Below are 24904 nucleotides of genomic sequence, written 5' to 3' on the forward strand. Positions count from 1 at the left end.
TGCTTAAATTAAGTGTTTAAGAAAAAAGAAATGTTATTTTTAGATTTTTTTTCTCACCCCATTGGCAGATATTTTTGATTGTTTTAAGCACAAATTGTATATTTTTTGTCTAAAAACTAGACCTATTTTCATTGGTCATTTTGCTCATCAAGAAAAAGCATCTTAATTTTAGAATTTTAAGATATTTTTACTGAAAACAAGACAAAAATACTAAGTAAAAAAGTCATTTTTGCAGTGTAAGTCGCACTTTCAAAAAGTGGTGGGGACATGTCCCCAGTGTAAATGACACCTACTGTATGCTTAAAAAAAAAATGGTCTGCAAATGTAGGTTTCATATAAGTAACACGTGACCTTTCAACTGCATTACGCAATTATGTGAGGTTGCCCAGGTGCGTCACAGGACTGGAGATAGGCGAGAAGTTGTGGTTTAAAAGTGCATATTTTTTATTTTTCTTGTCAAAAATGACAATCGTTTTGCTAGATAAGACCCTTATGCCTCGTTTGAAACTGCAATTTTAAACTGCATTAAAACTGTTACATGTTGGTGTCCATTAAAGTCATGGTGGTGAGTAAATTATCTGGATTTTATTTAAATGTACTCATCCTTTAATGTCATTTTGCTTTGCAGATTTATTTTCTCTAATAGCCAACAAAACAAGCAATGGTTAAGTTTAAAAACATTTTAACATAGCATTAGGTTTTGAGTAACCATCAATGGCTAAACTGCTACAGCAATTTTTATCTGAGGTATGAATTTGTCTGTTTTGTGTGTATTCTCACGATACAATATACAATAAATCACTTTATATCTCTTTAAAAAAGTCAAATTTTACCAAAGGCCTTTTTTGAACACTTACTGATTTGAGAAGATAAGGTTCTTGAACTTTTCAAACGGTTGCTTACTTCATACAGGTAAACCACTAGGTGCTGTAACGTGTCTTTCAAAGTGGAGGCTAACAGAGTTTGAATTGTAACTTTTTTGCTTCAAGAGAAATGGCACTTAAAGGGTCTTGCTACTTTACTATTCTGTTAGATCCAAGTCTCTTGATTTGATGCTTCAGAATGCAACTGACCTACACTGAAAAGGCAATAGCAAGTAAGAAAGCAGTTAGCTTATTGGTTGAGATTTAATGGCTGAAAAAAACAAAAATAGTTCCAGATTGAGAAATTGTTGCCAGCTTTTGCTTTAAAAATTTTAGTTTTACTTTAAACCTTTGGTAACTTTGAATAGATTTAAATAAATAGCTCTAGTGACCATGGTTTTTATGTTTCTTTCAAGTGATCTGATCAGATTTGTCTCAGATGTTTATCAGATCTAGTGATTCTAAGTATTCAGCGTGTTGAGTTTGTATATGTAGCATATTGTATCTAACCCCACTGCTGCTGTCCCACCCCAGAGATGGCAGTGTTTGTTATAGCCTATTGTTTTCTCCCTGAATTCAGTACAACATTTTTCGAATGAGCAATTGTAAATATTAAAGCTTTAAAAAAAATCCTAAACCACTATCCCTACTTTTCATTCTCATTAATTTTTCAAAATAGAATAATGACAGATAATGTTTTCTAGCCCAACATCTTGTTCATTTTTTGCCAATTGCTGATGAAAGAGGATGTTAAAGACTGATTTTATACGTTTTAAAATTAAAAATGCACTCAAGCTCCCAAAGACCAGAAGTGAAGAAGAACTTCTCAAACCAGTCTAAACACCTTTAATATTTCCTGTTTTTTCTTTTGAAGTGTACCAAAACATACTTTGTAGTTATTGCTAATTTTCTTGCAGAGGAAAATATTTGATAAATTTTCGCTTAATTTAATATGCATGGCACAAAAATGGCTGGGCTGGAATTTAGACTATTTTATTTTTTTCCTAATTCAGAAGGATATACTGTAAACAGAGAATACAAATCGACTTTCATTTAATCTAATTGAAATGTTTTTAAGAAGCTTATGCTGAAATACTCTTGCATTGCTTTGTCTAATGCTCTACTTTAAGACGTTCCTTACGGTAAATAATTTATTTTTTTTGACTTTTATAATTAAATTCTACAAAAATTAAAGGTACACTTTAAAAAAATATATTAAATCAGCATATATTTTAGTTACTTTAACTTAACAAATTAAGTAAAACAATTTTAACTTGTGATAAGTTGACATAACTTATAAAAACAAGTCAAACTTAAAATACTAGGTTGAATTGACTTGCATAATCAAGTTTTTAACTTCATGCTGCATTTTTTTACAGTGTATGTTTACTTTGGTATTATCGGTTGTAGCCCCAACCATATGAACGCAATAAACTGCAAGTAACTTTTAATGCAAGCAATAACGTTTGATTCAATAAAAAGTTTGGTTTACTTTAATTAAGCCTTTTCATAGGCCACTTGATTGCCTTTTTTCTTTATGTGTGACTTGCGGCCAACACAAATACCTTTGTGTGTTCGCGCATGTTGAAAACAAAATCACAACGTGGTGAAAGTTGATTGATGGCGCTACTATTTTGCCAATTATTAGAGCATGTAAAAGGATGCTGTTATTTTCTGCTCTATCCAGCAGACCCTGGCTAGAGGTCAGTCCCTAAATTTGGGGGTATCAACCTCGGCCTATATCACTTCATCTTGATGTATGAGCACTAAGCTACAAATTAAACTTGCTCCAATCTTTTAAGGGGGAACTTGCTCAACAGGACGCCATTTGGACTAATTTCTCTATGTGATTCAGACAAAAGCCACTATGTTGCCTGCTGTAATTACTTTGTGTACACACATCTGGGTTTGGGTTAACAGATGCAACAAGCCATCCAAAAAAAGACTTGCTAATGTCTGGGTCACATGTGGCTGTGATGTTAGTTTAGTTAGGGCACAACTGCACCTTATACACTTATATTGTTATATTCAACAAAGAGCCGTGTTTTTTTTATTACACTTGCAACCCAAAAATGTCAGTGAGCACAAACTAATTACATCCAAGCCAATTTGGATGGCAAACCATTTTAAGTTTAAGGTAATGTTAAAAGAGATCATGCTTAAATTTGTATTTGCTGAATTCTGTATTCAGTCTTAGGCAAAATGGTCAAAAACTGTACCCCAGGTGTCACTGGGGCTGTACCCTTTCAAAAGCACATCTAGAGAGTTCATATTAGTACCTCAGTGGTACATATTGGTAACAAAGAGCGCTTATTGTATTAGTACCTCAAAGTTGCTTATTGGTACATATTGTTACAAAGTGTATACATATCTGTACCTAATGGTATATTTTAGGACTAGTGAAACATGTGGTACATATTTTGACCATTTTCTTCTACCAGTGTAATAATATTTTACATTTAATCAAACGTGGCACCTCTATAAAGTTTTTGAAAAATAGATGAAATTGTTGCATAATATTTTAAATCATACCCAGTTCTCGTTCTGGAACCTTTATTTATAAAATGTCTGAGGGCCACAAAGCTTTACAAACTCTATTACAAATATTTATAACTTTTATTGATAGATTACTTGTACAGGATGTACATTCTTTTTTGTGAAACAACAGAAAAAAACTCGATGGCGAATCATGTTTGGGCATGCTTGCATATGCAATAATGGGATACAACAAAATCTCAACACAAAGTATTATGGTTTCATCCACCATCCCTGAAATGTTTGTAAACTCAAACACGCTACATTTTAGTCAAACAAATGTACTGCAGTCACACGTTCGCTTAAAACTGTTGCAAATGTTAACATTTAAAAAATATATAAAAATAAATGCAAAGCCATGTAAATATGTACACTTGAAATTTGACTATTTAACAATTATAAACTTTCAGATAAAATAATAAATAAAAGCACCTATGACCTCAATTAAAGAAACAGAAACATTACCAAAAATGGCGAACAACAAAACAACGCACGCATTTATTGTTAGAGGTGGACCTGACCATGCAAGATCTGTTAGTTCGAAGGCAATCGGTTTCGTACTGTAGTCATGAAAATAATGTTTTGGTAAGAAATTTTTGAGCGTATTATATTAAATTTCAGCAAACCGTAGATAATAACTTTTCTATATTGGGAAAAATACTTTCGGTGCAGTTTTACTACCTCGATACATGATATTTAATTGCCGTCTTTGGTGGATTTTTATACAGTACTGAAAACCAGACATATTTATGACCCACGAACCTAGAGGATTTGTATTATATTTGTAGAGCGTCAAATGAGTTTTCCTTGTGTGCCTTAGGGTGATATCAATTTATCTCTCTTTATGTGTACAAAACTATATTCGAATACCATTGTACCTCTGGGAGTTATGGCACATTGCAAATGAATTAGCAAATTATCCCTTACACAGCTTTTAAAGATGTGTTTGTAGAGCTTCAGCACGTCAACATCAGTGCCAAAAAAATCCAACAAGTTAAAATCATCGTTTGTTTAATTAGCAAACATCAACCGCTATATTAAGTTTTCCATATTTACAGTATTGCACTTAACTGCACATAATTGCATTTCAGTTTAACTGATGCTTCTTACATTTTTAAATTACAAAATTGCAGTTACTGTTTATCCTTTTGAAAAAAAAAGTCATTTCATTGAGCCAAATTATTTCAATAGTTTCCCCCTTACGTAAAAGTAGTATATCTTGCATTAAGGATAGTAAACGCCTTCCTTTAATACAAGACCTGAAGTGCAAAAGCTAGGTTCACTTCTAATCCCGGACACATCACATATAGAGCACAAAATATGGGAATGAAAGCTAAAGTCCATACACATGCCCGGAGGAAATAACAGCAATGCAAAATTTCCTCCCAAAACAAGAAATAATCATAAGAATTCCACTAAAAACCAGGCGATTGTACCATTGATGTTATTGCTGTTTCCAGTCTTTGTCCACAGCAGAACGAAAAAGTCAAAAATGCAAACGACGGCTTTAGATATGAATGGTAGTGGTGGGTTATCATGGCAGTGATCAACATAGATGAGTATGTCAGTTACAATGGAGGCCAGCCCCAATAGGTCTATCTTCAATTGAACATGTGCACTAGGCAGTGGCACAGTGGTAGGAGGAGGCAAATATGGCCGTCTTTTTCTTTGCTCTGAGGTTGAAATTCCAAAGTCTCAGTGTCTGTCCATAAAACACACTTGTTCGACCTCTAGCCTCACTTTGTGTCTGCCTTTGCTTTTTTTAAAAAGTCTTCTCTCCTAAACGCTGGTTTTCAGACAGACATCCAGACATTTTTGTATGGTCCTGGGGCTGTGATCTGTGCCTGGAAAGGGCTGAGCCAGTGGCCTCCAAGAAGTCCTGCCTGTTGGGCGAAAAGTAAAAGGTGATTCATTGGTATTTAATTACCTTTCTCTACAAGTGGTTTGTTTTGGCAGCTGGTTTTTTGTGACTTTTTTGTCTTTCATTCATTCTCTCCCCTTACACCCCTCGTCAGTACACTTTTTTCTCTTTTGTTTTTATTTTGTTTTGTTTTAACTGTGAGTGTCACAGCCCTTTCACAGGCTTTAGTCTTGTGTTAGAAGCAATTATCAGTTCAGAGCAGCAGAGAAGCCCATGGGGGTCAGAGTCCCAGCGCCTCGGCGTGTTTTCTTGCCTTGAGTCGCAGGTCAGCGATGCTGGAGTTCTTGCTATTGCTCTTGGCAGCCGCTACAACGGCGGCGGCCGCGGAGGCTGAGTCTGCCAGCGACGCGATTGGTAATCCAAAGGGTGGGGGCGGGAACATCAGATAGGGAGCGTGGGCTGCGAGGTGTGGGTGCAGGTGAGGATGAGAGTGCGCTCCAACCCCCTCCAACTGTAACTGTGCTTGGACCTGTGGGTCGAGCAAAAACAAACACAAGAGTTAGTCACCGGCCGTGGGGGTCAGCTCGGGGAGTGCCAGGGATCTGGTTTCAGGACTCGGACGACGTTCGGTACCCCCCCCCCCCCCCTTCGGTTCTCCTAACTGTATGTTTTCAATGAAAATAGTTGAGTGCCAGCTCACTCGTTGCATTCTTTTCATCTGATCTTTGGCTGAATTATGCAGTGTGCACCGACAGCTTAATAGCCAAAGAAGTTCCATCAGTTGAAAATCTCAGCATATTAGTTTGATCCGCACAGAAACTTTCCATGCAACCTTTTAAGCTGCAACATCATGTAATCTTAATTATATATTCAATGGCATAAATAAACTATTTCGCACCCAAAATATTCATTCTCATATATATAAATATTTATTCGGATATTTCCTAAGGGAAAAAGATGTAAGCAGGCAGCATAAAATATCAGGTTGCAGATTCTTAGCAATTATTTCAGTAAGATGAGGTGAAAATTAGACATCTGCTGACTTTAAAAGTGACTTATTTTTTATTTTCTTTGCTAGTATTCTTCTCATGTATCTTACTCTGCGCAGGGATCATAAATATTTCAAAGCTTTACATTTCGCAGTCCAACCAAAATACAACATCTGACAAGCTGCACAAGTTTTTGACACAGGGAAAGAATGTTTAACCAATGTTTCTTTTTCTGTTTTCCACCAGCATACGAAGCATAGGGAGATTACTTTGAAAAGAGGATAAATATTGTCAAACTTGGTAGTCTGTTATTTTTGGAAAATAATAAGGTATGAATACAGCCTGTCTCGTCTGAATTGCTTTGGTGCTCACAAGTTCGAACCACAGGCCTTCTTTCTTAATCTTTGGCACTTCATCTCATTTTAATTAACACTGTGTAAAAATATTCATCAAAATTAGAGGAGCCCATTGCCTCCTAGTCTCCACAGATCAGTCAGATTGGACTGTGCAACGGGCCAGTCAGAACAACAGGTGGTGGACATTTGTGTGTTCAGTATGCAGTGCTCACGCCTCGGCCCTGCCAATGCCTCTCAGTGCCAATAACCATCAGTGAGTTATTTCTCTCTTTCATAATCTCTTTTATCTGCCTTCCTCTTGCTGTGCTATTAGCTTCATTATTGCTACTCACTCTCTCTCTCTCGTCTGGCTGATGCAGACTGTGCTTCTTTCTGAAACGGACACCAGATGAAATGTCTCTCGGTCTCTCTCATCTCACTCGTCTCTCATCGGAACCCAGAGGTGAAAGGTTCCCCAATTCCCATAATGCATCTCGACTAGCGTCAAATCAGATTGTTGGTCAAGCTTACACATAATACAGCGGCGACGTTTTAGTTCGGGGATATTGTGAGATGAGACATTTACTTAGGATTTAAACTTGACCGTTTTAATAGTCGCGTTTTAGTAATATCACACCGAAAGAAAAGTTTAAAAATGAAAAGTTTGAGTTTTTCGTTTTTGTCTTACCTGTTGAAATGGCATTCTGAGTGCGCCCATGTTCACGTAAGGAGCGACCCTGCATGCGTCCAGATGACTCGCGGTGCCCAAAATAACGCCTGAAAGAGCAAAATAATAATCGACAAAATTATTAATGTTGCAGATTTAAGTTTAATTGCTATGTAAAATATTATATTTTAAACGAAAGATTGCACATTAAACAAAATAAACGTATCTTAAAAATATATCTGCCACATTTATTAAAAGACCATTTAAACATTTTTACCTTTGTGCATTTGATTTTCCTGTTTTCGGCATTTCGCCCTTCTGTTCTGAAACCATACCTAAAACACAGAAATAAGTCATGGTAACTCTTTGTTTTATATTCTCCACGGACCATTAACTTCTTTCATTTTTTTTTTCATTCTTATTTTCTAATTTAATTTCCAATCGATATTACAAAACATACATCACAAAATCATTTAGAGTTGCTGTTACTGTGCCTCTGATCATCAGTTTAACTTTTTATTATTTTATGAGACACTTGAATTGGATAAACAAGTCCTGATATCCATTGTTCCACAAATATGAATTAATTATTGAAGACGCAATGCAAAAATGAATTCGATATCTATTTTGCGGCTTGGTCTAAATAAATGCATATTGTTTTTTATACAGTCGTGTACAAGTCTTAGCAAATGTTTCATCTGTTTATTTCATTTTTCTCACGTTTTAAATTCATTCAATAGATTAGTCAGAGTGCTTACCAAAGGTGTCACATAAATTGTAAACAATGTGCAATTGGTTTACAGTTGCGCATACCCGCGTTGATCAGTTAGATCAGGCTATTAACGTTGCTATTTAAACGCTCCCAGTAATAACAATACAATGAAATCGCTCATTAAAAATTAAAAGCAAAAGATCTGTGTCAGACACGTTGTTTTCACTATCAAAAATAGTATTGTTATGCTATTATTATTAGTAGTAGTATTATTATGTTGTTGTTCAATATACGACTTGTAGTATGCCAAATTAATGGATCATTTTTCAATCTTTGATCGATTGTAATTATCCAGCTACCAGCTATAGGGAATGTGAGCTACACTGGTTTCGACAGTTATTTCTTCATTAAGGACCACTCAATGATGCGGTTCACAAATACCCTAATCTGATTTCCTTTTGATTTTTATTAGAGACAGTGAATAATGACATTTAATTTAGCCCTGCACCAAAAAACCGAAAGATATTAGTCGTAATTGAATTACTGCCTTCTCCTCGCTGAGGTCTCATAACTTTCAATTAGATTCTTGACAGCTGGTCGGTGTGGGGTTTCTGTAAAACACTATAGTAACAGGTTAATATCTGCTAGTCTACCTCACGTCTATAACATTTAAATCTGACTTGTATGAAAAATAAAAAATTGATACCAGTGATAAAATGCCATAATGCGCCTACTGTACTCTTTTCATACAGATTTTACGCAGCATGCTTTTTTCATTTTTTGGCTAGGCTACATCAAATCACAGCTTTTGCAAAACGACCTATTCTTTGTTCTTCTCTTTAATCGGATTTCGCCTCCGCCTCTGAAACATTAAAAATGTCGTGCTTGCAAGCTGTCACGCCGGCAAACAATGTTACTTATTTTCCCATTAAATTGTATAACGCGGGGTATGTGTCTGTAGGAGTTAAGACAGAATTGAATTATTCCTAATACATTTTTATAGGAACAGTATATCAAGCCAATGGCAGATATTACAAAGATAAGGTTGCAGAAAATGAGGTGAGTGACATAAGAAGGTATCCCCTGCAGCAGCGGTTCAATCTCTTCATTAATTTTAATGATGTGGTTAGATCTTTCTGCAGCACATAAGCAAGTTTTCCTTTGAATATAGCTGCTGCAGGACCTAAAAGGATTTTTCATACACACCCACTACTGAAAGTGATCCCTTGTAAATGGCTAGATATAAAATAAATTATTGGTGTACACGTGAATAGACCAACAACTGTCTAAAAATGTTTAACATCTCTGTAGCGCATATGATATGATTTTCCAATTTTATCCTGCATACTTAACTAAACGATGAGAGTAAATGCAGGCCTGCTGATTTCTGTTATTTAATCTTTTTTTTATTTTACCAGTAAACATCTTTATAAATACTTTTCTTCCTAAGAGGGGTTTAAAAATGTTTTGTAAATTGATTTAGCCTTTATTTCCAACCTTATAAACTACCATCAAAACACCTTTAATTTTACATGTAAATTAAGTTATTAACGTTAAGTTATAGCCTAACCTTCTGTAAGCTAATTAAACCAAACACTACAACAACCACCGTTTTACAGGCCCAATATTTCTTGTACTGCTAATGGCAATATTATAACAGTAATAAACAAAAGTAACCTTTTTACGTCATGCTACACTGATAAGGTACTGTGTTGCTGTTGTGTTTTCACACATATGCCCACTTTAAACCACATTAAGAGAATGTAGGCAAAACAATGAAAACGAATGAACCTTTTAGCATCCAGGTTGTTTGTATTGCACTAAAAGGATGCGCAGTGGTGCGTAAATTCGTTTGCATTTGCCAATATTGTCACATTATTATTATTTCTAGTCGTAGTATTTTATATTTGCCATGTGGCTACAATTGCACTCAAAATCTTTGTTACGTTGTATTTGTCTTTTCAGATTATTTGGGGAAAATCCTAAATATGCTTTGTATGTTAGATTTAAGGTTTACCTGCACACGGGCCTCAGACAAGCCCAGTCTTTGACTCAACTCCTCCCGCATGAAAGCGTCTGGGTAATGCGTCTCGTCAAATAACCGCTCGAGTTCATTCAGCTGCTCTAAGGTAAAATTTGTTCTGCTCCGTCTCTGCTTCAGTTTACTCTGTGCGTCCTCGTCCTCTGATTTCACGTCCTCCTTCTTGTCTTTGCAGTCATAAATACCTTTGTGGAAACACAACACGTCAACATTAAAAATTTACGAAGTCTTTCGTTTAAATCTTTTTCATTCAAATGGATTTAATACTCGGGTTTTTAAATGATCGATCTAAATGAAAACTCAACATTATTTATGACCAAACCACTAAATAAAGCTAAATAGTCAAACGACGAAATATAGCATTTTAACACATAATGCATGTCAACACAGCCTACACTGTTTCAAAGTCTCTCAAAACCTGAAAAACCTTGCTGGTATGATTTACAATATTTGTTAGGCCTGTGTAAAATTTGGCTTGTACAATGGGATATAAATAAAGAACTGCTATAATATTGTAAAACGTGCTATACAAATACTGGGTTAACTTTAAAAAATAAAAACAAAGGCTTGCAAAGTTTGTATAAAATGTATTCTCAGATTTGTTCAAGGGGCACATAGAAACTAGACCAATCAAAATATTACATACAAAAAACTAAAAAATTGATTCAATACAACTTGTGTTTCATACAAAAAATTGTGAACTGGGGAATTAATCCAAGCAGCTTTACTTTGTTAAATAAGTTTGTTATTTGCAAGTGTTTGAAAGCAATTATATTTGCAAAGCATTGTACTGCCACAATTTTGTCTCTAAACATGATCTGTTGTTTTTTGTTTGTTTGCTTTAAATGTGTATTATCGCCAGTATTCTTTTGTTTAAGGTTATTATCATCATTATTATTATTACAGTGATGTTTTCTAAAAACAAGCTGGGCCTGCTATGATTAAAACAAGTAAGGTTTGACGAGCGTATAACGCCTTTCTTGCAATTTTAGAAGTAAAATCTATTCGGCTTCATTCAATATAAATAACATCTCTCTTTCAGATTGATTTTAAATAGCACTTTAAATTTTTGTATTAATTTAAAAGTAATTTTATATTCTCATGCAAAGAAATGAATTGATAGATAGTACTTTCATATTTGACAGCAGAATGGGCCTGTTGTTTTGATTATAATTATTTAAATGCGAGCTTATACAATTCTCTTATTGTGATCGTTTTAACTTATCACACGTTTCTTTAATTTTACAAAAGTAATAATGTATCTATGAGGCACGTATAGCAACGAAAATGTGCCAAATGCATTAAATGAATACAGCTGAATTTCTTCACATACACACACCCACACACACACACACACACATGCCTCTTAGCCTCTTACGACGATCGAAAAGACTGTGTAAGATAATGAAAATTACCTCAAAATACACAAATTCAGATGTTATTGATATTTTAACAGTCAAACGTATAGCAGGTCTTGCGCGAACAGTAACTTTACACGCCTAAATGCATAAACGTGTCCAATAGATACATGAGACTTTGCGTAACTGCAACTTACCGTCACTAGCCCGTGTCACGTTAAACTCCTTCAATTTCTCCTTTTCCAGCTCTGCGTGCTCTTTGTAAAGGTGTACCGCACAATGGTTGTTGTTGGTTTCAGTAATCTCCTGAAGGCTGGACTCCGAGTTTCCCAGCTCTCTGGCTCGGGCTAAACCACTCTCCAAAACTTCCCTGTACGTGATGCTCTCCTTGGTGCTCTCCTTGGTTTTCTGATCGAAGGATTTCGACACGAACGCCGTGAGTTCTTCCATGGCTGATTACAAAAATCCACTTTAAAATTACCCTAACGCGTATCTGTGTCTGCTCAACAGTGCTTTCGGCGATATATCGGCGTGTAGTAGGTTTAGATCACTCCTGCTGTTATGTCTGTGTTTTTCAGATCACACTATTTATACACGGCCACCTCAGCCCGGCCCCCATCGCCATCATGTCTGGAGTCATTACAGGCGGTTCTGAATTCAACTTTCAGCGGCTTTTCCTCAAATCAATGCTGCTATACTGGATAAAGTCCCGTTAATTTCATTATAATTAATTAGGATTCCTGCACTGATCTGTGGTCAGTTGGAAATGGGAACCGTGTTTAATTAATTCTGTGATAATTTCGTTGACGCAATTAGAGGAAATGAATATTACAGAATGCCATTATCAGTTTTTGTGCATTCTGTTATATTGACGTTTACCATCAGTTCTATTAGTGTATGTGTATTTGTGTTAAATGGACTGTGCCGATACAAGATTAGCCAATTTATACACAACTTTTTGTACGAGAGTTTTTTTGAGTAGTTTGTATTGTTATGTCTCAAGAAAAATTAAGGTAATTTAAAAGTATATTTATAAAAACATGTTCACATAATAAAATAAATGTGTATTTATTTTAATTAATATTCAATAAATAATCTCTATAATATTATAATGTTTCGAGTAAATTAGGGACTAGTTTACACGGTATAGTAAATTGGTCGGTTTCGCACAGTTGATATTGCAGTTGGATAAAAATGTGTCCTATTGTTGTGCATATTTTAAATAAAGTGAAGTTTTATTTATTATAGGCGAAGTTCTAGTACAATTAATAGCATTGATGTCAAATATTGTCCATATTACTATTTAATTTCTGACAAGGAGAAAAACATTATGTGACCAAACGCCTATGCAGTTCTTTCTTATTTCACGTTAAGTGTAAGTGAACGAGTTTGCCAGACCATTAGTTATGATTTAAAATGTTTAAATGTGATTTTAAAATTAATGATTTAAAATAATTGTACTGTTACATGCAGCACGGTAATATAATTTTTTGTCATAATTATGAATGGCGTTAATTTATTTGAACAATTTAGAAGAGTATTTTAACAATTAAAGACTAAATTGTAGTCTTTAATCATTTCAGCATAACAATGATTCTCGAACTATTTTAGTGGGAGAGAAAATCGATAAATCCATCAGTGACATTTATTTTCCAATATTTCTATTTCATATTTAAAAATGCATAAGAAGCTCGGATGTGGCTCTATGATATGATTGCGTGCACAGATCAGTGCAGGGCGAGCATAAAAAGGGCAGAATCAAAAGGATGTTATGATCCCCTGTGTATACTGAGCTCCATGGTGTAATATCGCTCTTGTAAACCTCACAGATGACGTGTTTGATAGGCGCTTTATTTATTAAATTCATCTTTACAAACTACAGCCCCGTATTTGAATATTTTTATAACATGACCATGTGGTTTATGTTGTCTTAATTCTTCTATAAATAACCGTACTTCGGCGGCTTAAACAATAGATTTATTTGTATTGTTCTTATAGTAATTTTTCATCTGTTAAAACACATAATTCAACACGATCACCCCCTTTATATAGTGTTTGCTATATTTAAGCACTGCTGCTGGTTGTAAACTATGTGACATTTGTAGAGTCAGCACGTAAGGGAAAAGATAAAGTGTGTCAGGTGCACCTTTGATACCAGGAGATTTCGAGAGTTAGCGGTAGGTCTCTCTTAAACCGCTGGTTATGAAGTTGGATCACTTGTTCCTCAGGTGTTTTTATTATAGCTTAGAGCAGGTGTGTAGGCCTTGATATTTTCAGTCTTTGTGTTGTGATTTCCTTACGCATTTCTTTTTAAAATTGTAGTTCACTTGTGGGACTCCAGAGTGGTTGTTGCAGATGTCTTGAAATGCGCTGACCGAGTATCATATAGGCTATATGCGGCAGATTCACATGTGGTTCCCAGCCTCCATAGGATCGACTACATATGGTTAAATGGCCAAGTCTGTATGAACTGTATATTCTTTGTAGCGATACTACAGAAAAACATTTTGGTTCCCAAAAGAGCCCTTCAGTCAAATGTTTCCTAAAAAAGGCTACTTATTTCTTACATATTTCTTGTCTGTTAAACCTTTCTATTAAAAAATCCAACAGAACAGATGTTTAAGGTTGTGTATGGAACCATTAAGCCCGGCGAAGAACATTTTACGAACCTTTATTTTTAAGAGTGTTACTCATAGTGTCGCCGGAGTTTAATGGCGATCAATTCTTAAAGACACATGAATTCTCTCTCTCTCTCTCTCTCTCTCTCTCTCTCTCTCTCTCTCTCTCTCTCTCTCTCTCTCTCTCCCTCTCCCATTCCCTCTCATTTTTCAAAATTCTCCAAGAAAGATTTTACTGACGAGCAAATGTTTCATTTGTTTTGCTACCAGCATTAATACAATTTACAATAAAATATAAAGTAGCACACGTACAACGCGGCATAGCCTAATATAGTGATAAATCGTGTTAACAAATAAACAATTATTAAAATATCAATATGCTTAATGTGTGGAGCAAATAAATAAATTCAGTCGGTCATTATTGATTAGTCATTATTATAAATTTTTCATGTCTTCGGTGAAGTATTAATTTGTGTGTTTCAAACTTAAAGCATACAATTGCACGTCTCACATATGTCATAATATGAAGCACATTTCGAATGTGCTATCTTGTCCACATATTATCTGTTTTGGCTTTAAGGGGTAAGCAGACACAATCAAATCACAATTAAGCTCTAAAAGGTTTCACTGGAAGTGACCGAATTAAGATCGGACAGGTTGATGGATTACAGTCTATATCTGGGCTGTAAAGAAATAAATAAATCGTCAAGTGAAATGTCGATAACAATTTTACATCTAAAGCCACGGGCGATGTGCATGAAAATTTATGACATCGGTGTCCTCGTCGACAGTGATTGTGATTGTTGAGAAACACAAATAGCTCATATCTAAATAAATAAAAATATGGATCAACACACAAACACGCACATATAAAATAATCTATTTGTGTCCGTTTAAAATACGATTGAATGTGGCATACAATTACACCTATATTTTTATTCGTCAAATGTAATTAATTTAACACTTTACTTTTTGCAGCCTATTAAAACATGCAGGTGGCATGCATACTGTCTCTTTAAGAATGAACTGATCTGGATTATTTGCATCCTCTTAATCAGAGACAGCAGGCAGGATCCTTGTTCAAGTTATGCAAAATGTAAATGTAATTATGCCTTACTGCTCATAATGGTGTGATGGTAAAGTTCAACCTCCTTTCCTACCTTTCATTAGCTTTTGGCACATTATAAGCAAATTAACAGCTTTATTAAGTTTGATGTCATTTGGGAGGGGCCATGTGGCCTCTTAACAGTACAACACAGAGCTCTAATGTAGAGTTGGTGTCTATGTTGGCAGGAAGCCATTTAATAGTTTAATAGCCGGAGTACCAGACCATGCATATATGTTTTGTGAAACTTCAAGCAGCACTCATTCTTGGGGTTAGGCAGCTTGTTAATAAAGTAAAGGGGAAAGAGACCTGGGACCTTTTTTTTTTTTGCAAGAAGTCAAGGCTAACTCTGACAAATGCCATAACAGCGTTTGAACTTGCTCGTTCACTCAGATTAATCCCTTATGTTTCTAGACCAATGCTTTCTTAATTCATATTTAAAATGGTGGCTATTTGCTGTTTTGAGCCATACTGATCACCGCAGGGTTTAAACCCCCAATTAAGTACAACAGCCTACCCCTCGGTGGCAGACAATTTTGAATGTTATGCACAGGCATGCCTGTAGAAAAGATAATGAGGCATAGTTAACCCTAACAATCTTCCTCCTGTCTCTTGTTACATTTTCTGTATTTTACATTAAACCTTGAAGGAACACATTTACAAGGTTAAATGTAGATTGAATGTAAATGTGGAGGTGTTGCGTCATTATCTTCTTGTATCTTGTGTTTCTTTGTATAGTGAAAATAATTATGTACAGTAGTAATATCTCTTGGTACTCTATGGTGAAATATTATGTAGTATAAATTTTAAATCATATACAGAATAACACAAATTTTAGATCTGATCTGTCTCATATATCTCTTTTATAATGGATTTAATTTATGAGGATTTATTTCAGTCTAGTCTAGTTCTTATGTTTTTAAACCTCTAAAAGGGTATTGATTATTAACAAAATTATACCTAAAAGCCAAAAGTCCGTAGTGTTAAAACCCGGAAGCATGAGACCACATTCTTCTCCTCCTTTTCCCTCTGCTGCCTTCTTCCCATAGGCTGATGGTATTAAATTGACTTTATCCTTGAAACATAATAATCCACAGAGTACTCTGACAAACCTACCGCCCCGAGCCCTCCACCCCCAATCTCTCCTCGAACAAACTCTTTCTTTCTGGATACAGCTGATTGTTGTAGCGGGGTTAAGGTGTGTGGTTTTTATCGCTGTTCGCTGTTAACAGGGGGCCAAACAACTGGTTGCATTGTAGGTCAGATACAGTTTTAAATTTGATTCCTGCATCTCCCCAAAGCTTGTGGAGACCTGAGAGGGGGTGAAAAATGTGAGAATATCTGGAGATTTCTATTCATATCAGACGGCGGCATTTTGCAGTTGCCGTTTAGTACTTGCAAGCACTTCTGCAAGGAATGGGTTACCATATCTACTCGAGAGACCAAAGATTAAATGGACAGCTGGGTTTGAGATGATTTGTCAGAATGACCCTTATGTAAAAAAAAAGAGCAAGAGAAAGTCTGCAATGCTTTGATAATATAATACTAACAAAATACTGTATGTTGGCAAGTAATGTAACTTTGAACTGTTATCTCTTTACAGTATTTGCCCTGCTATTTGGCAAATACTTGATAACTTGGGGATACACTGCAGTCAGTATGCTGAGGAAAGCAAAGTACACACACAAAGTATGCTACAGTAATGAGACGTGTTTGCTAACCGTGATCTACACAGCAACAACCATGTTGTATCTGTCCGAGGTCAAGTGTGCATGTAGCACGCTGGCCAAGATATGACGGGGGAATTTGAGTAAGAGGATCTTTCCTGATCATATCAGAGTTAATAGCTCTGGGCTCATGGGAAATAAAATGCCTCGGCACAATAAGCTCAAATCAATACTATGAAAAATAATTTATGAAAGATGCACAATGTGGTATTTCATCCGCGCATTCACAGATAAGAGCCATGCTGAGTGTCACCTGAGAAAGCTCAGATGTGGAAGTCTGGAGATTAACATTCTGGGAAATGAATACTGATACTGCGGAAAACACAATTGTAGCTTCTCACCACTATGTGTTGTGTTTGGTTTAATCAGCATGTTTACTGAGGTCAGCCAGGTCCACCAGTTACCGTAGTTATTTTAGAGAAACTAAACAAGTCACCTAATGGTAGTGGCAGGGTTTTTAAGCAGGTAAATTGCAGCATAACTAACAAACTGATTACCATAAAATGATCATTTATTGATTTGGCTGAGCGAAAACCATCAACAAACACATGTAAATCTATCTGTTGGGCAATACATTGACAAAATAAGTCCACGGGGAATGTGGGATAGGCTAATTGAGAAACTAAGCCAACACTAATTTGGTATAAAAAATAATTGTTAATGTTAATAATGAAAGTTTATGTTATTAAGGTTAATGTTAAAGGGACACTACACTTTTGTTGAAAATATGCTCATTTTCCAGCTTCCCTAAAGTTAAACATTTGATTTTGACCGTTTTGGAATCCATTCAGCAGATCTCTGGGTCTGATGGTACCATTTTTAGCATAGCTTAGCATAATCCATTAAATCTGATTAGACCATTAGCATTGCGCTAAAAAATAACCAAAGAGTTTTGATATTTTTCCTTTTTAAAACTTGACTCTTCTGTAGTTACATCGTCTACTAAGACCGACGGAAAATTGAAAGTTGCGATTTTCTAGGAAGATATGGCTAGGAACTATACTTTCATTCTGGCGTAATAATCAAGGACTTTGTTGCCGTAACATGGCAGCAGGAGGCGCAATGATATTCCGCCTCCTGCAGTGCCCGAAAATAGTCCCCTGCTATTGAAAGTTACCAATGGAACTATTTTCAGGCGCTGCGTAATATCATTGCACCTGCTATAGAAACTCAAGTTTTTCATTTTCTTTTCATGGTGACTGTAGTTATTATTAATGTATTATTAATGTTATTGTTGAAATTGTTATTAATGAAATTGATTATTTGCAGTGTCACCAAGAAAATCCATCATTTTTATATTGAGGGTCTCTGGGTACCCCTATTGAAAATTTAACATGGTTTAAGTAAGGAATAATTAACGACAGGCTGTTCAATTATTCGAAAATAATGCTCACACAATGCATATAAATATTTATGCTTTATTTATTAAAATTAAATAAATCTGTTATTTCAGTTAAAGTTGGCATAGTGATATGGAACTGTAATGCGACAGACCTGGAACTACTTCATAGGTGTGCATGCACACCCTTCGAATGTTTGCATTCAGCAGCCGTGTGGTATAATTGTAATACAAGTGTATTTAGCATGTTTTTGGCATATTTATTCATTTGTAAAACCATGTTTCCCTAGGTCAGAAATGACTGAAAACCCCTACATTCTTAATTAGCTGATCTTGAAAATCCTGTAGATTTGTGTTTAATCTATATATACCATTTTAAATGAAACATAACAGCAAGGCATAATCCCTAGATACATATTCCCTGAGTAAACAGTATTAATTAGGCTCAGTCTAACTGATCTCACAGTTACTTCTGGCAGACAAAGAAAATCACACATTTGTTTTTCTTGTTTATGAGGTCATCCCGCCTGCAGTCTAGTTTAGTAGCTGGCCTTATTGCACGTGTTGAGAATATTATCTATGGGGGGAGCCAGTGATGGGTGCATCTTGTGGTCAAAGCTGAAGACCTCGCATGCTTGTAGTTGCTGATAGCACACATTAATTTGCCTAATGTGGACATGTATCATTTTCATCTTGCTCAACCATCCCCCTGATATGCTTACAAAGTAGACCGGCGGGATTGCGCTTACAGTAAATAGGCGGTCAAATGCATGCCATCCGCATCATTATTCCAGACTGGGTCCGACTCATTTACCATGAATTCAGACAAGCTTTTATACTGCATTCTGCCCTTGCTCAATCATGCAATTAAAAGGCAGCGTTTTTTAATTTCATCCGGCTTTAGCTAAAGACTTGTGCTGCGTCCATTTGTTGGAGGTGATTTATGCACTCATCTTAAGAAGTAGTCACTGATCTGCAGACTCATTAAGATTAATTAGTGACGGGATGCAGTGTGGTGTGGCTGATGAAGAGGAGATGGAGAAGGCCAGCGGTGCCAAGGTGAGGCAGGCAGCTCTTAGGGCTTCTCTGTCTCTATCTTTCCCACTCTTCTTTGCAGCAGCCTGCGGGTTTTGATGGAAGGGGGAGGGATTGTGTAGGGAAAGAGAGAAGGGGGGAACGCACCATCTGTAGACAAGTCCCTCAGCAGAGTTACCAGTCACCCCCATCTGTCACGCTGTGTCCCTCCGTCCCCCTGGGCCAAGCTATTCAACCACTAACAGAACCAGCACTGGACAAAGATCAGGAGCTCTTCAGCTCACAAACATCGACCCTTTAGTAAAACAGACCTGTGGTTGGGAAAAAGGGAAAAAATTGAGGCATTTATACCTAATGGAAATTAGAGGGAGAGTGCCCTCTAAAATAAAAATAATGTCATTATTTAATTACCATGTCATTCTAGACACGTATGCCATTTTTTTCTTATGCCGCGGTCACACTAGACTTTTTCCATTCATTTCTATTTATATGCATGCGAATGTGCCAGACCGAAATTTCACATTTTGCATGTTTCGAAGTTCAAGCTTGGTGAACTCTGACCCTTAACTTGGTATTACGTGAAGACGTGTGACCAGATGATCGAAACGTCACAGCATGACCTTTTCTGAATCCTGTTTCGTGTAGTAATAATAAAAGCAAATGCAGTGGTGCAAGCACATCAGAATTCATGATGCTTAAACACATGATATCATATCCGGTTGCTGCCCATAAACACAGGGAATTTTGTAACCATGGCATTAGACCACAGAGGGAGAAATCTTTAAACTTTTTTCCATACAAGGTTGGCCTATGGTGACCATGGCTGTTGGTCATACAAAAATTTCAAGTTCTTCGAAGCCGCCATGTGATGCAGTAGGGTTTAGTTTTGAACCTTCCTTTCTGCTGTGCCACTGAATCTCTGCAATTTTTGGAGCTATACAGCTGTGGCAAGAACCTTTGCTAATATATATATATATATATATATATATATATATATATATATATATATATATATATATATATATATATATATTATATATATATATATATATATATATATATATATATATATATATATATATATATATATATATATATATATATATATATATATATATATATATATATAGATCATATATATATATATAGATCATATATTAAAAAAAGAATAAAAAAACACTTCTTGTTTCTAGTATTTTGCCTTTTAATTACTCTAAACATGTGTATTCTTTTTTAATATTTTATAAGCAGTTTAACATTGCAAGAGCCAAATGTAATAGTTAAACTATGAACATTGCACAAAAGTGCAAGTGTAAATAATCAACGCATGTATTTTTGTAATACAGAGCTCTTAAACTTATTTTGTTTATAACTGTTTAACTTTCATAGATTGTTACAATTTAAATATTCACAACATATATCCACTCTTCGCCTAATGACAAAAATTGCACTTCATGTTTTCTTTTTTAATATTTTAATGATATGTAGTCTAAACGGTACACTTTACATTGTACACTACATTTGGATGCGACTGTCGGAGTTCGCCCCCTAGTGGCAGTCGTAATAATATTTCTGTTTAATCGTAAATCTGTGTCAGCATGGGAGAGAAGCTCATTCCAGTTCAAGAGCCTTTAATCTACGAATATATTTATAGTTAATAATCTACTTATCAGTAATCTGTCGTTTACTGTTACTGATAAAGTTAAACAAAAAAGGATTAATAATTTTCACCTTGCAGTCTTTTGATTGGAACACAATGAAATACTTCACTTCCAGTCAACGTGTCACATGCTCTGAAGTTGCACAAGTTTATTTTTTATGCATCCAAATCTCGAATTTGGTTCTGATAAATATGCACTAGCAGATAGTTGACACCCCACACAGCCCCTTTCTGACTCTCCTTTCAGTTTATTGGCCATCATTGTCATGTACATTGGAAAGGTACAAGTAACCACACTGATTACAAATATGACCGGCGGGCCGGATAAAAATAATTCGACCACGTCGGAGTGCTATAGGGGGAAGTATAAGGAGTATTCAGGAGTGATGATATTACTGTACCCAATGTGGAAGTGCTGCAAACTAAGTGCTCTTACGCCATACAATATAGTTATCATTTTTATCCGCTTAAAAAATCACCACTTTCATTTTGTGCTACCATACTTACTTGTGTAATTACTCATGTAACAGTCTTTAAATAGGGAAAACATGGAAGTGTTTGGTGGCTTCTAAATTCATCCCTGTTTGGATCCTAAGGAATGAATGGGGCTAGGCTAAATGCTAACACATTCATGACGCGCTGTACAAAGATTAAGTGCATGTATTAAAAAAAGATAGGTATGTATTAATTCATCTAAGTTGAGGTAAGAACATAGTAAAATACTAAAAAACTGTGGTGTTTTTCTTTAAAACAACCCAGCATTGTCAATGTCAACCCAGCGGTGTGTTTTGTCCAATATTTACCCAATATGACTTAAACATAATTTCCATGCAGTGTATTGGTATCTTAAATATACGCATTGGGAAATTAGATGTACATACTTGCACATTACATATCTGTACCGTCCCAGTGACAACTTTTGTACCTTTTTTCTGAGAGTGCATGACTCAGAAAGCTCCCAACCTGTAAGAGACCAGTGAATGCTTCACTTTTCTATACATCAATGTGATGTAGATTGGACAACCTTGTAAAGTGACAGAGGATACCACTGTCATTCAATCAGACCACCTGTCAATGTACATGCTGTTTTTGTCTTTAGGCAGCATACACTTAAACTCTTATATATGGTGATTCGTTTTACATGTGCTCATAACAAAAGTTGACATATTAATTTTTTAAGCAGAGAAAAAGTGATTCAGTCCCAGAGTCAGTTGCTGTATAGCTCAGTGGTAGAGCATTGCGTTAGCAGTGCAAACGATTACGGGTTCGAACCATAGACTGTAAAAAAAGATGGACGACGCCTGTTCGCTCTCTTCCATTGGTGAAAAGTGAAGCCGCCAGTGTCCTGATACGGCGCTGACGTCTTGGGTCTTGAGTCTGCGCAGTAGCGATTTCTGGACCAGTCCTGCGCAGTAGTGACCAGGAAGTAAAGCCGCAAAATCAAGGCCCTGCCCTCGCTCTTGCAGAATGCGCATATCACAGCTGTCAATCATGACGTGACACCACTGTTTTTATAGCATTAAATAACTAACTAAAAACAAACTTATTTTAAAAAACAAATACTTTAATTTACATCAACGTGATAAAAACTACAGTAAATGACAGAAACCAGCTTCAGAAAAAAGATAATTGAAGTGTAATTAAATTGTTTAGTTGGTCTCAAGTCCCATTGAATGACATGGGGGAGGCGGAGTTTATGACCTTTCCTCGGACCAGTCACTAGGGGCGATCAAGACATTTTGGCTTCACTTTTCAGGGTTTGGGCGGCACGCTTGAATTTTCTTTAACAGAATTTGTCTTTCAAAACCTACAGCGAACGCGCGGTTCAGACTACAGCGCTCTACTTCCTGCTTTAATGACGTCAGTAAAACTCTGCCCACAGTAATACGTCAGTCGCCAGCTGAGCTAATGGCAAGCTAAGATGCTATTGAATCACAACACACTAAACAAACTACACAATCAGAACTCGTTACGTATTTCTGAAGGAGGGACTTCATAAGACAAGGAAGACAGACATCAGCCCATTTTTAGGACAGTGAAAACAGCGGTATACAGATAAGTAAATTGTGTGAAAAATACCGCGTTTTTTACACATGAAACATGAACACATGTTATATTGCGCACTGTAAACACAATCAAAGCTTCAAAAACACAGAAAGAACAAGACCTTTAAAATCTATATTTTTATAACGTACTTTGTAGGATATTGGAATAAAAAGCAAGCAATAATATGTTGGCTAGTAGAAATGGAAAAACTCTCATTATTGGCATCTTCTCTGTGGACTGAGCCACCGGAAAGTGTGTTCACGTGGACATGTATAATATCATTTAATATCTGTAACATTAATGAGTTACCCAGCAATACTGGAAGAATAAAACATTCAAGCAAATGGCCCAGTGCCTTTCAGCCATGCTCCTTTCAAAAGTTGTTTTCCTGAAAATTAGGCAATTGACTAATGGTGTAAAATGCTGTTAATTAGCTGTACAGAAGCCCAAACAGGCTTTTTTGCCTGTAACTAATAAGAAATCAATTAGCTAATGAATTGGTCATTAAGTGAAAAGCTAATCTTAGCCAGGGTATTTTTTAATGATTTTGCCTATGATCCGGTCTAATTGCCGTTGTCATACAGAGCTCTCAGCTTTCAGCATGGCTAATGAAGCTTCATTAGATCATAACTGGCACTCTTGGAAGATTTAGAGGCAAACCTGCTTCCCAATTATTTTTAATTGCCAGACATTCACACAAACAAGCACTGCACCTTGCAGAACAGGAGAGGAGATCTGGCAACGCCGGTGTCTCCTTCATTACTTCATTTGAAGCGATTAGAGCCATGTGCAGGGTCGCGGATACACCGTTGTTTTTTTTCCCCCAATCTAAAGAGCCTCATCATTTCCAACCTGTGGGTTATTGTGCTCTCCGTCACTTTGATTTGCACCCAGCAAAAAAACTGTTTCTTTCTGCTCCACAGCTGGGGCTGTGTCACTCGCACAAATGTCTATACACACTCACACCGTCTTTATTTATTTCGCTTATAAATATGTCATCTCGCAATGGCCGCCATGGCTAATTTAGCGAGACAAAGTTTTATCAATTACATCTGGAAAACCCGAGTTTTCAGGCACTTCTGTTAATAAACAACGGAGATCCAAACATAAGCAAACAGATAATGTACATCGTTCGTGTCTCTTGTTTGTTTGTTGTAAATAAACTTTAAATTAAGGGGGCTTTTTCATCTTGTTCTTGAAGAATCTTGTGTTTAAAAATTCCAAATTCTACTTTTATGGTGCTTTTATCTTCTCTATTTTCAAGCGGTTGGTCTCTTGATGGCAGGCACTTGACTTTTTTTCCAAAAGCCTTTCCTCTAAAAGCGAGGTGTTGAGTGTTAGCTATTTTAGACCGTAGACCAAACAAGGTCATTATTGTTAGACTCCTGGAGAACTTCACTCCCCAACATTCTCTGCACACTTGTGAATTAACAAATATGTCGGGCAAGCGCATATCCGTCCTCTCCCAGTAGTCCAGTTAATACAGTATGTGTCTAGTGACATGCCAAATTAGCATGCCTTCAAGGCACTTATTCTTGGAAAATGAGAGTAAAAGTATGTTGTAGCCAGTGTGTTGATTTATAGCAAAGAAAAAGGAGCGGTGAGAGAGGTTTTTTACAGAGTGGCCCGTTTTTGATTGGGGATGAATGGAACACCAGATGTCTATCAATATTTAGCAGTAAACATCACAAACGTGCATCACAATGTGGCGGTGTGGCAAAGCATTGTGGGTAAAAATCTGTCAACGACTCTTTGACGTGTTGTGATAGAACTGCTGTGAATGATTGACAGTGTTTCTAGTCATGTATTTTGTAGTTGGAACATATGGCCATATATCATTATGTGCTTAAAGTGTTCATTTATGATTATGATTTATGTAACATTTATTCAGTATGATTACGGTTCAGGTGAGCTGTAGCTATTAAGTGCATCGCGTAGAATAAGCAAATAATTCATCAGATGAAACAAGAAACTGTCTGGGATTTTGGAAGGCTTCATTGGCTTAATTCAAAA

The 24904-nt window shown here is 36.1% G+C and overlaps 1 protein-coding gene across 1 annotated transcript; it reads right to left on the bottom strand.

The window, feature by feature from the left end:
• Positions 1-3465: 3465 nt before the first annotated feature.
• Positions 3466-11937, bottom strand: shox (shox homeobox). The gene is made up of 6 exons (XM_065251929.1): positions 11559-11937; positions 9980-10188; positions 7528-7585; positions 7272-7360; positions 5573-5788; positions 3466-5281 (listed from the first exon to the last, which is right to left on the bottom strand). The coding sequence occupies exons 1-6, from the start codon at positions 11809-11811 to the stop codon at positions 5192-5194; spliced, it is 915 nt and encodes a 304-aa protein (XP_065108001.1). The 5' UTR covers positions 11812-11937; the 3' UTR covers positions 3466-5191.
• Between the last annotated feature and the right edge of the window lie 12967 nt (positions 11938-24904).

Source organism: Paramisgurnus dabryanus, chromosome 15, assembly GCF_030506205.2.
Source record: "Paramisgurnus dabryanus chromosome 15, PD_genome_1.1, whole genome shotgun sequence".
In the NCBI taxonomy this organism is placed as follows: Eukaryota; Metazoa; Chordata; class Actinopteri; order Cypriniformes; family Cobitidae; genus Paramisgurnus; species Paramisgurnus dabryanus.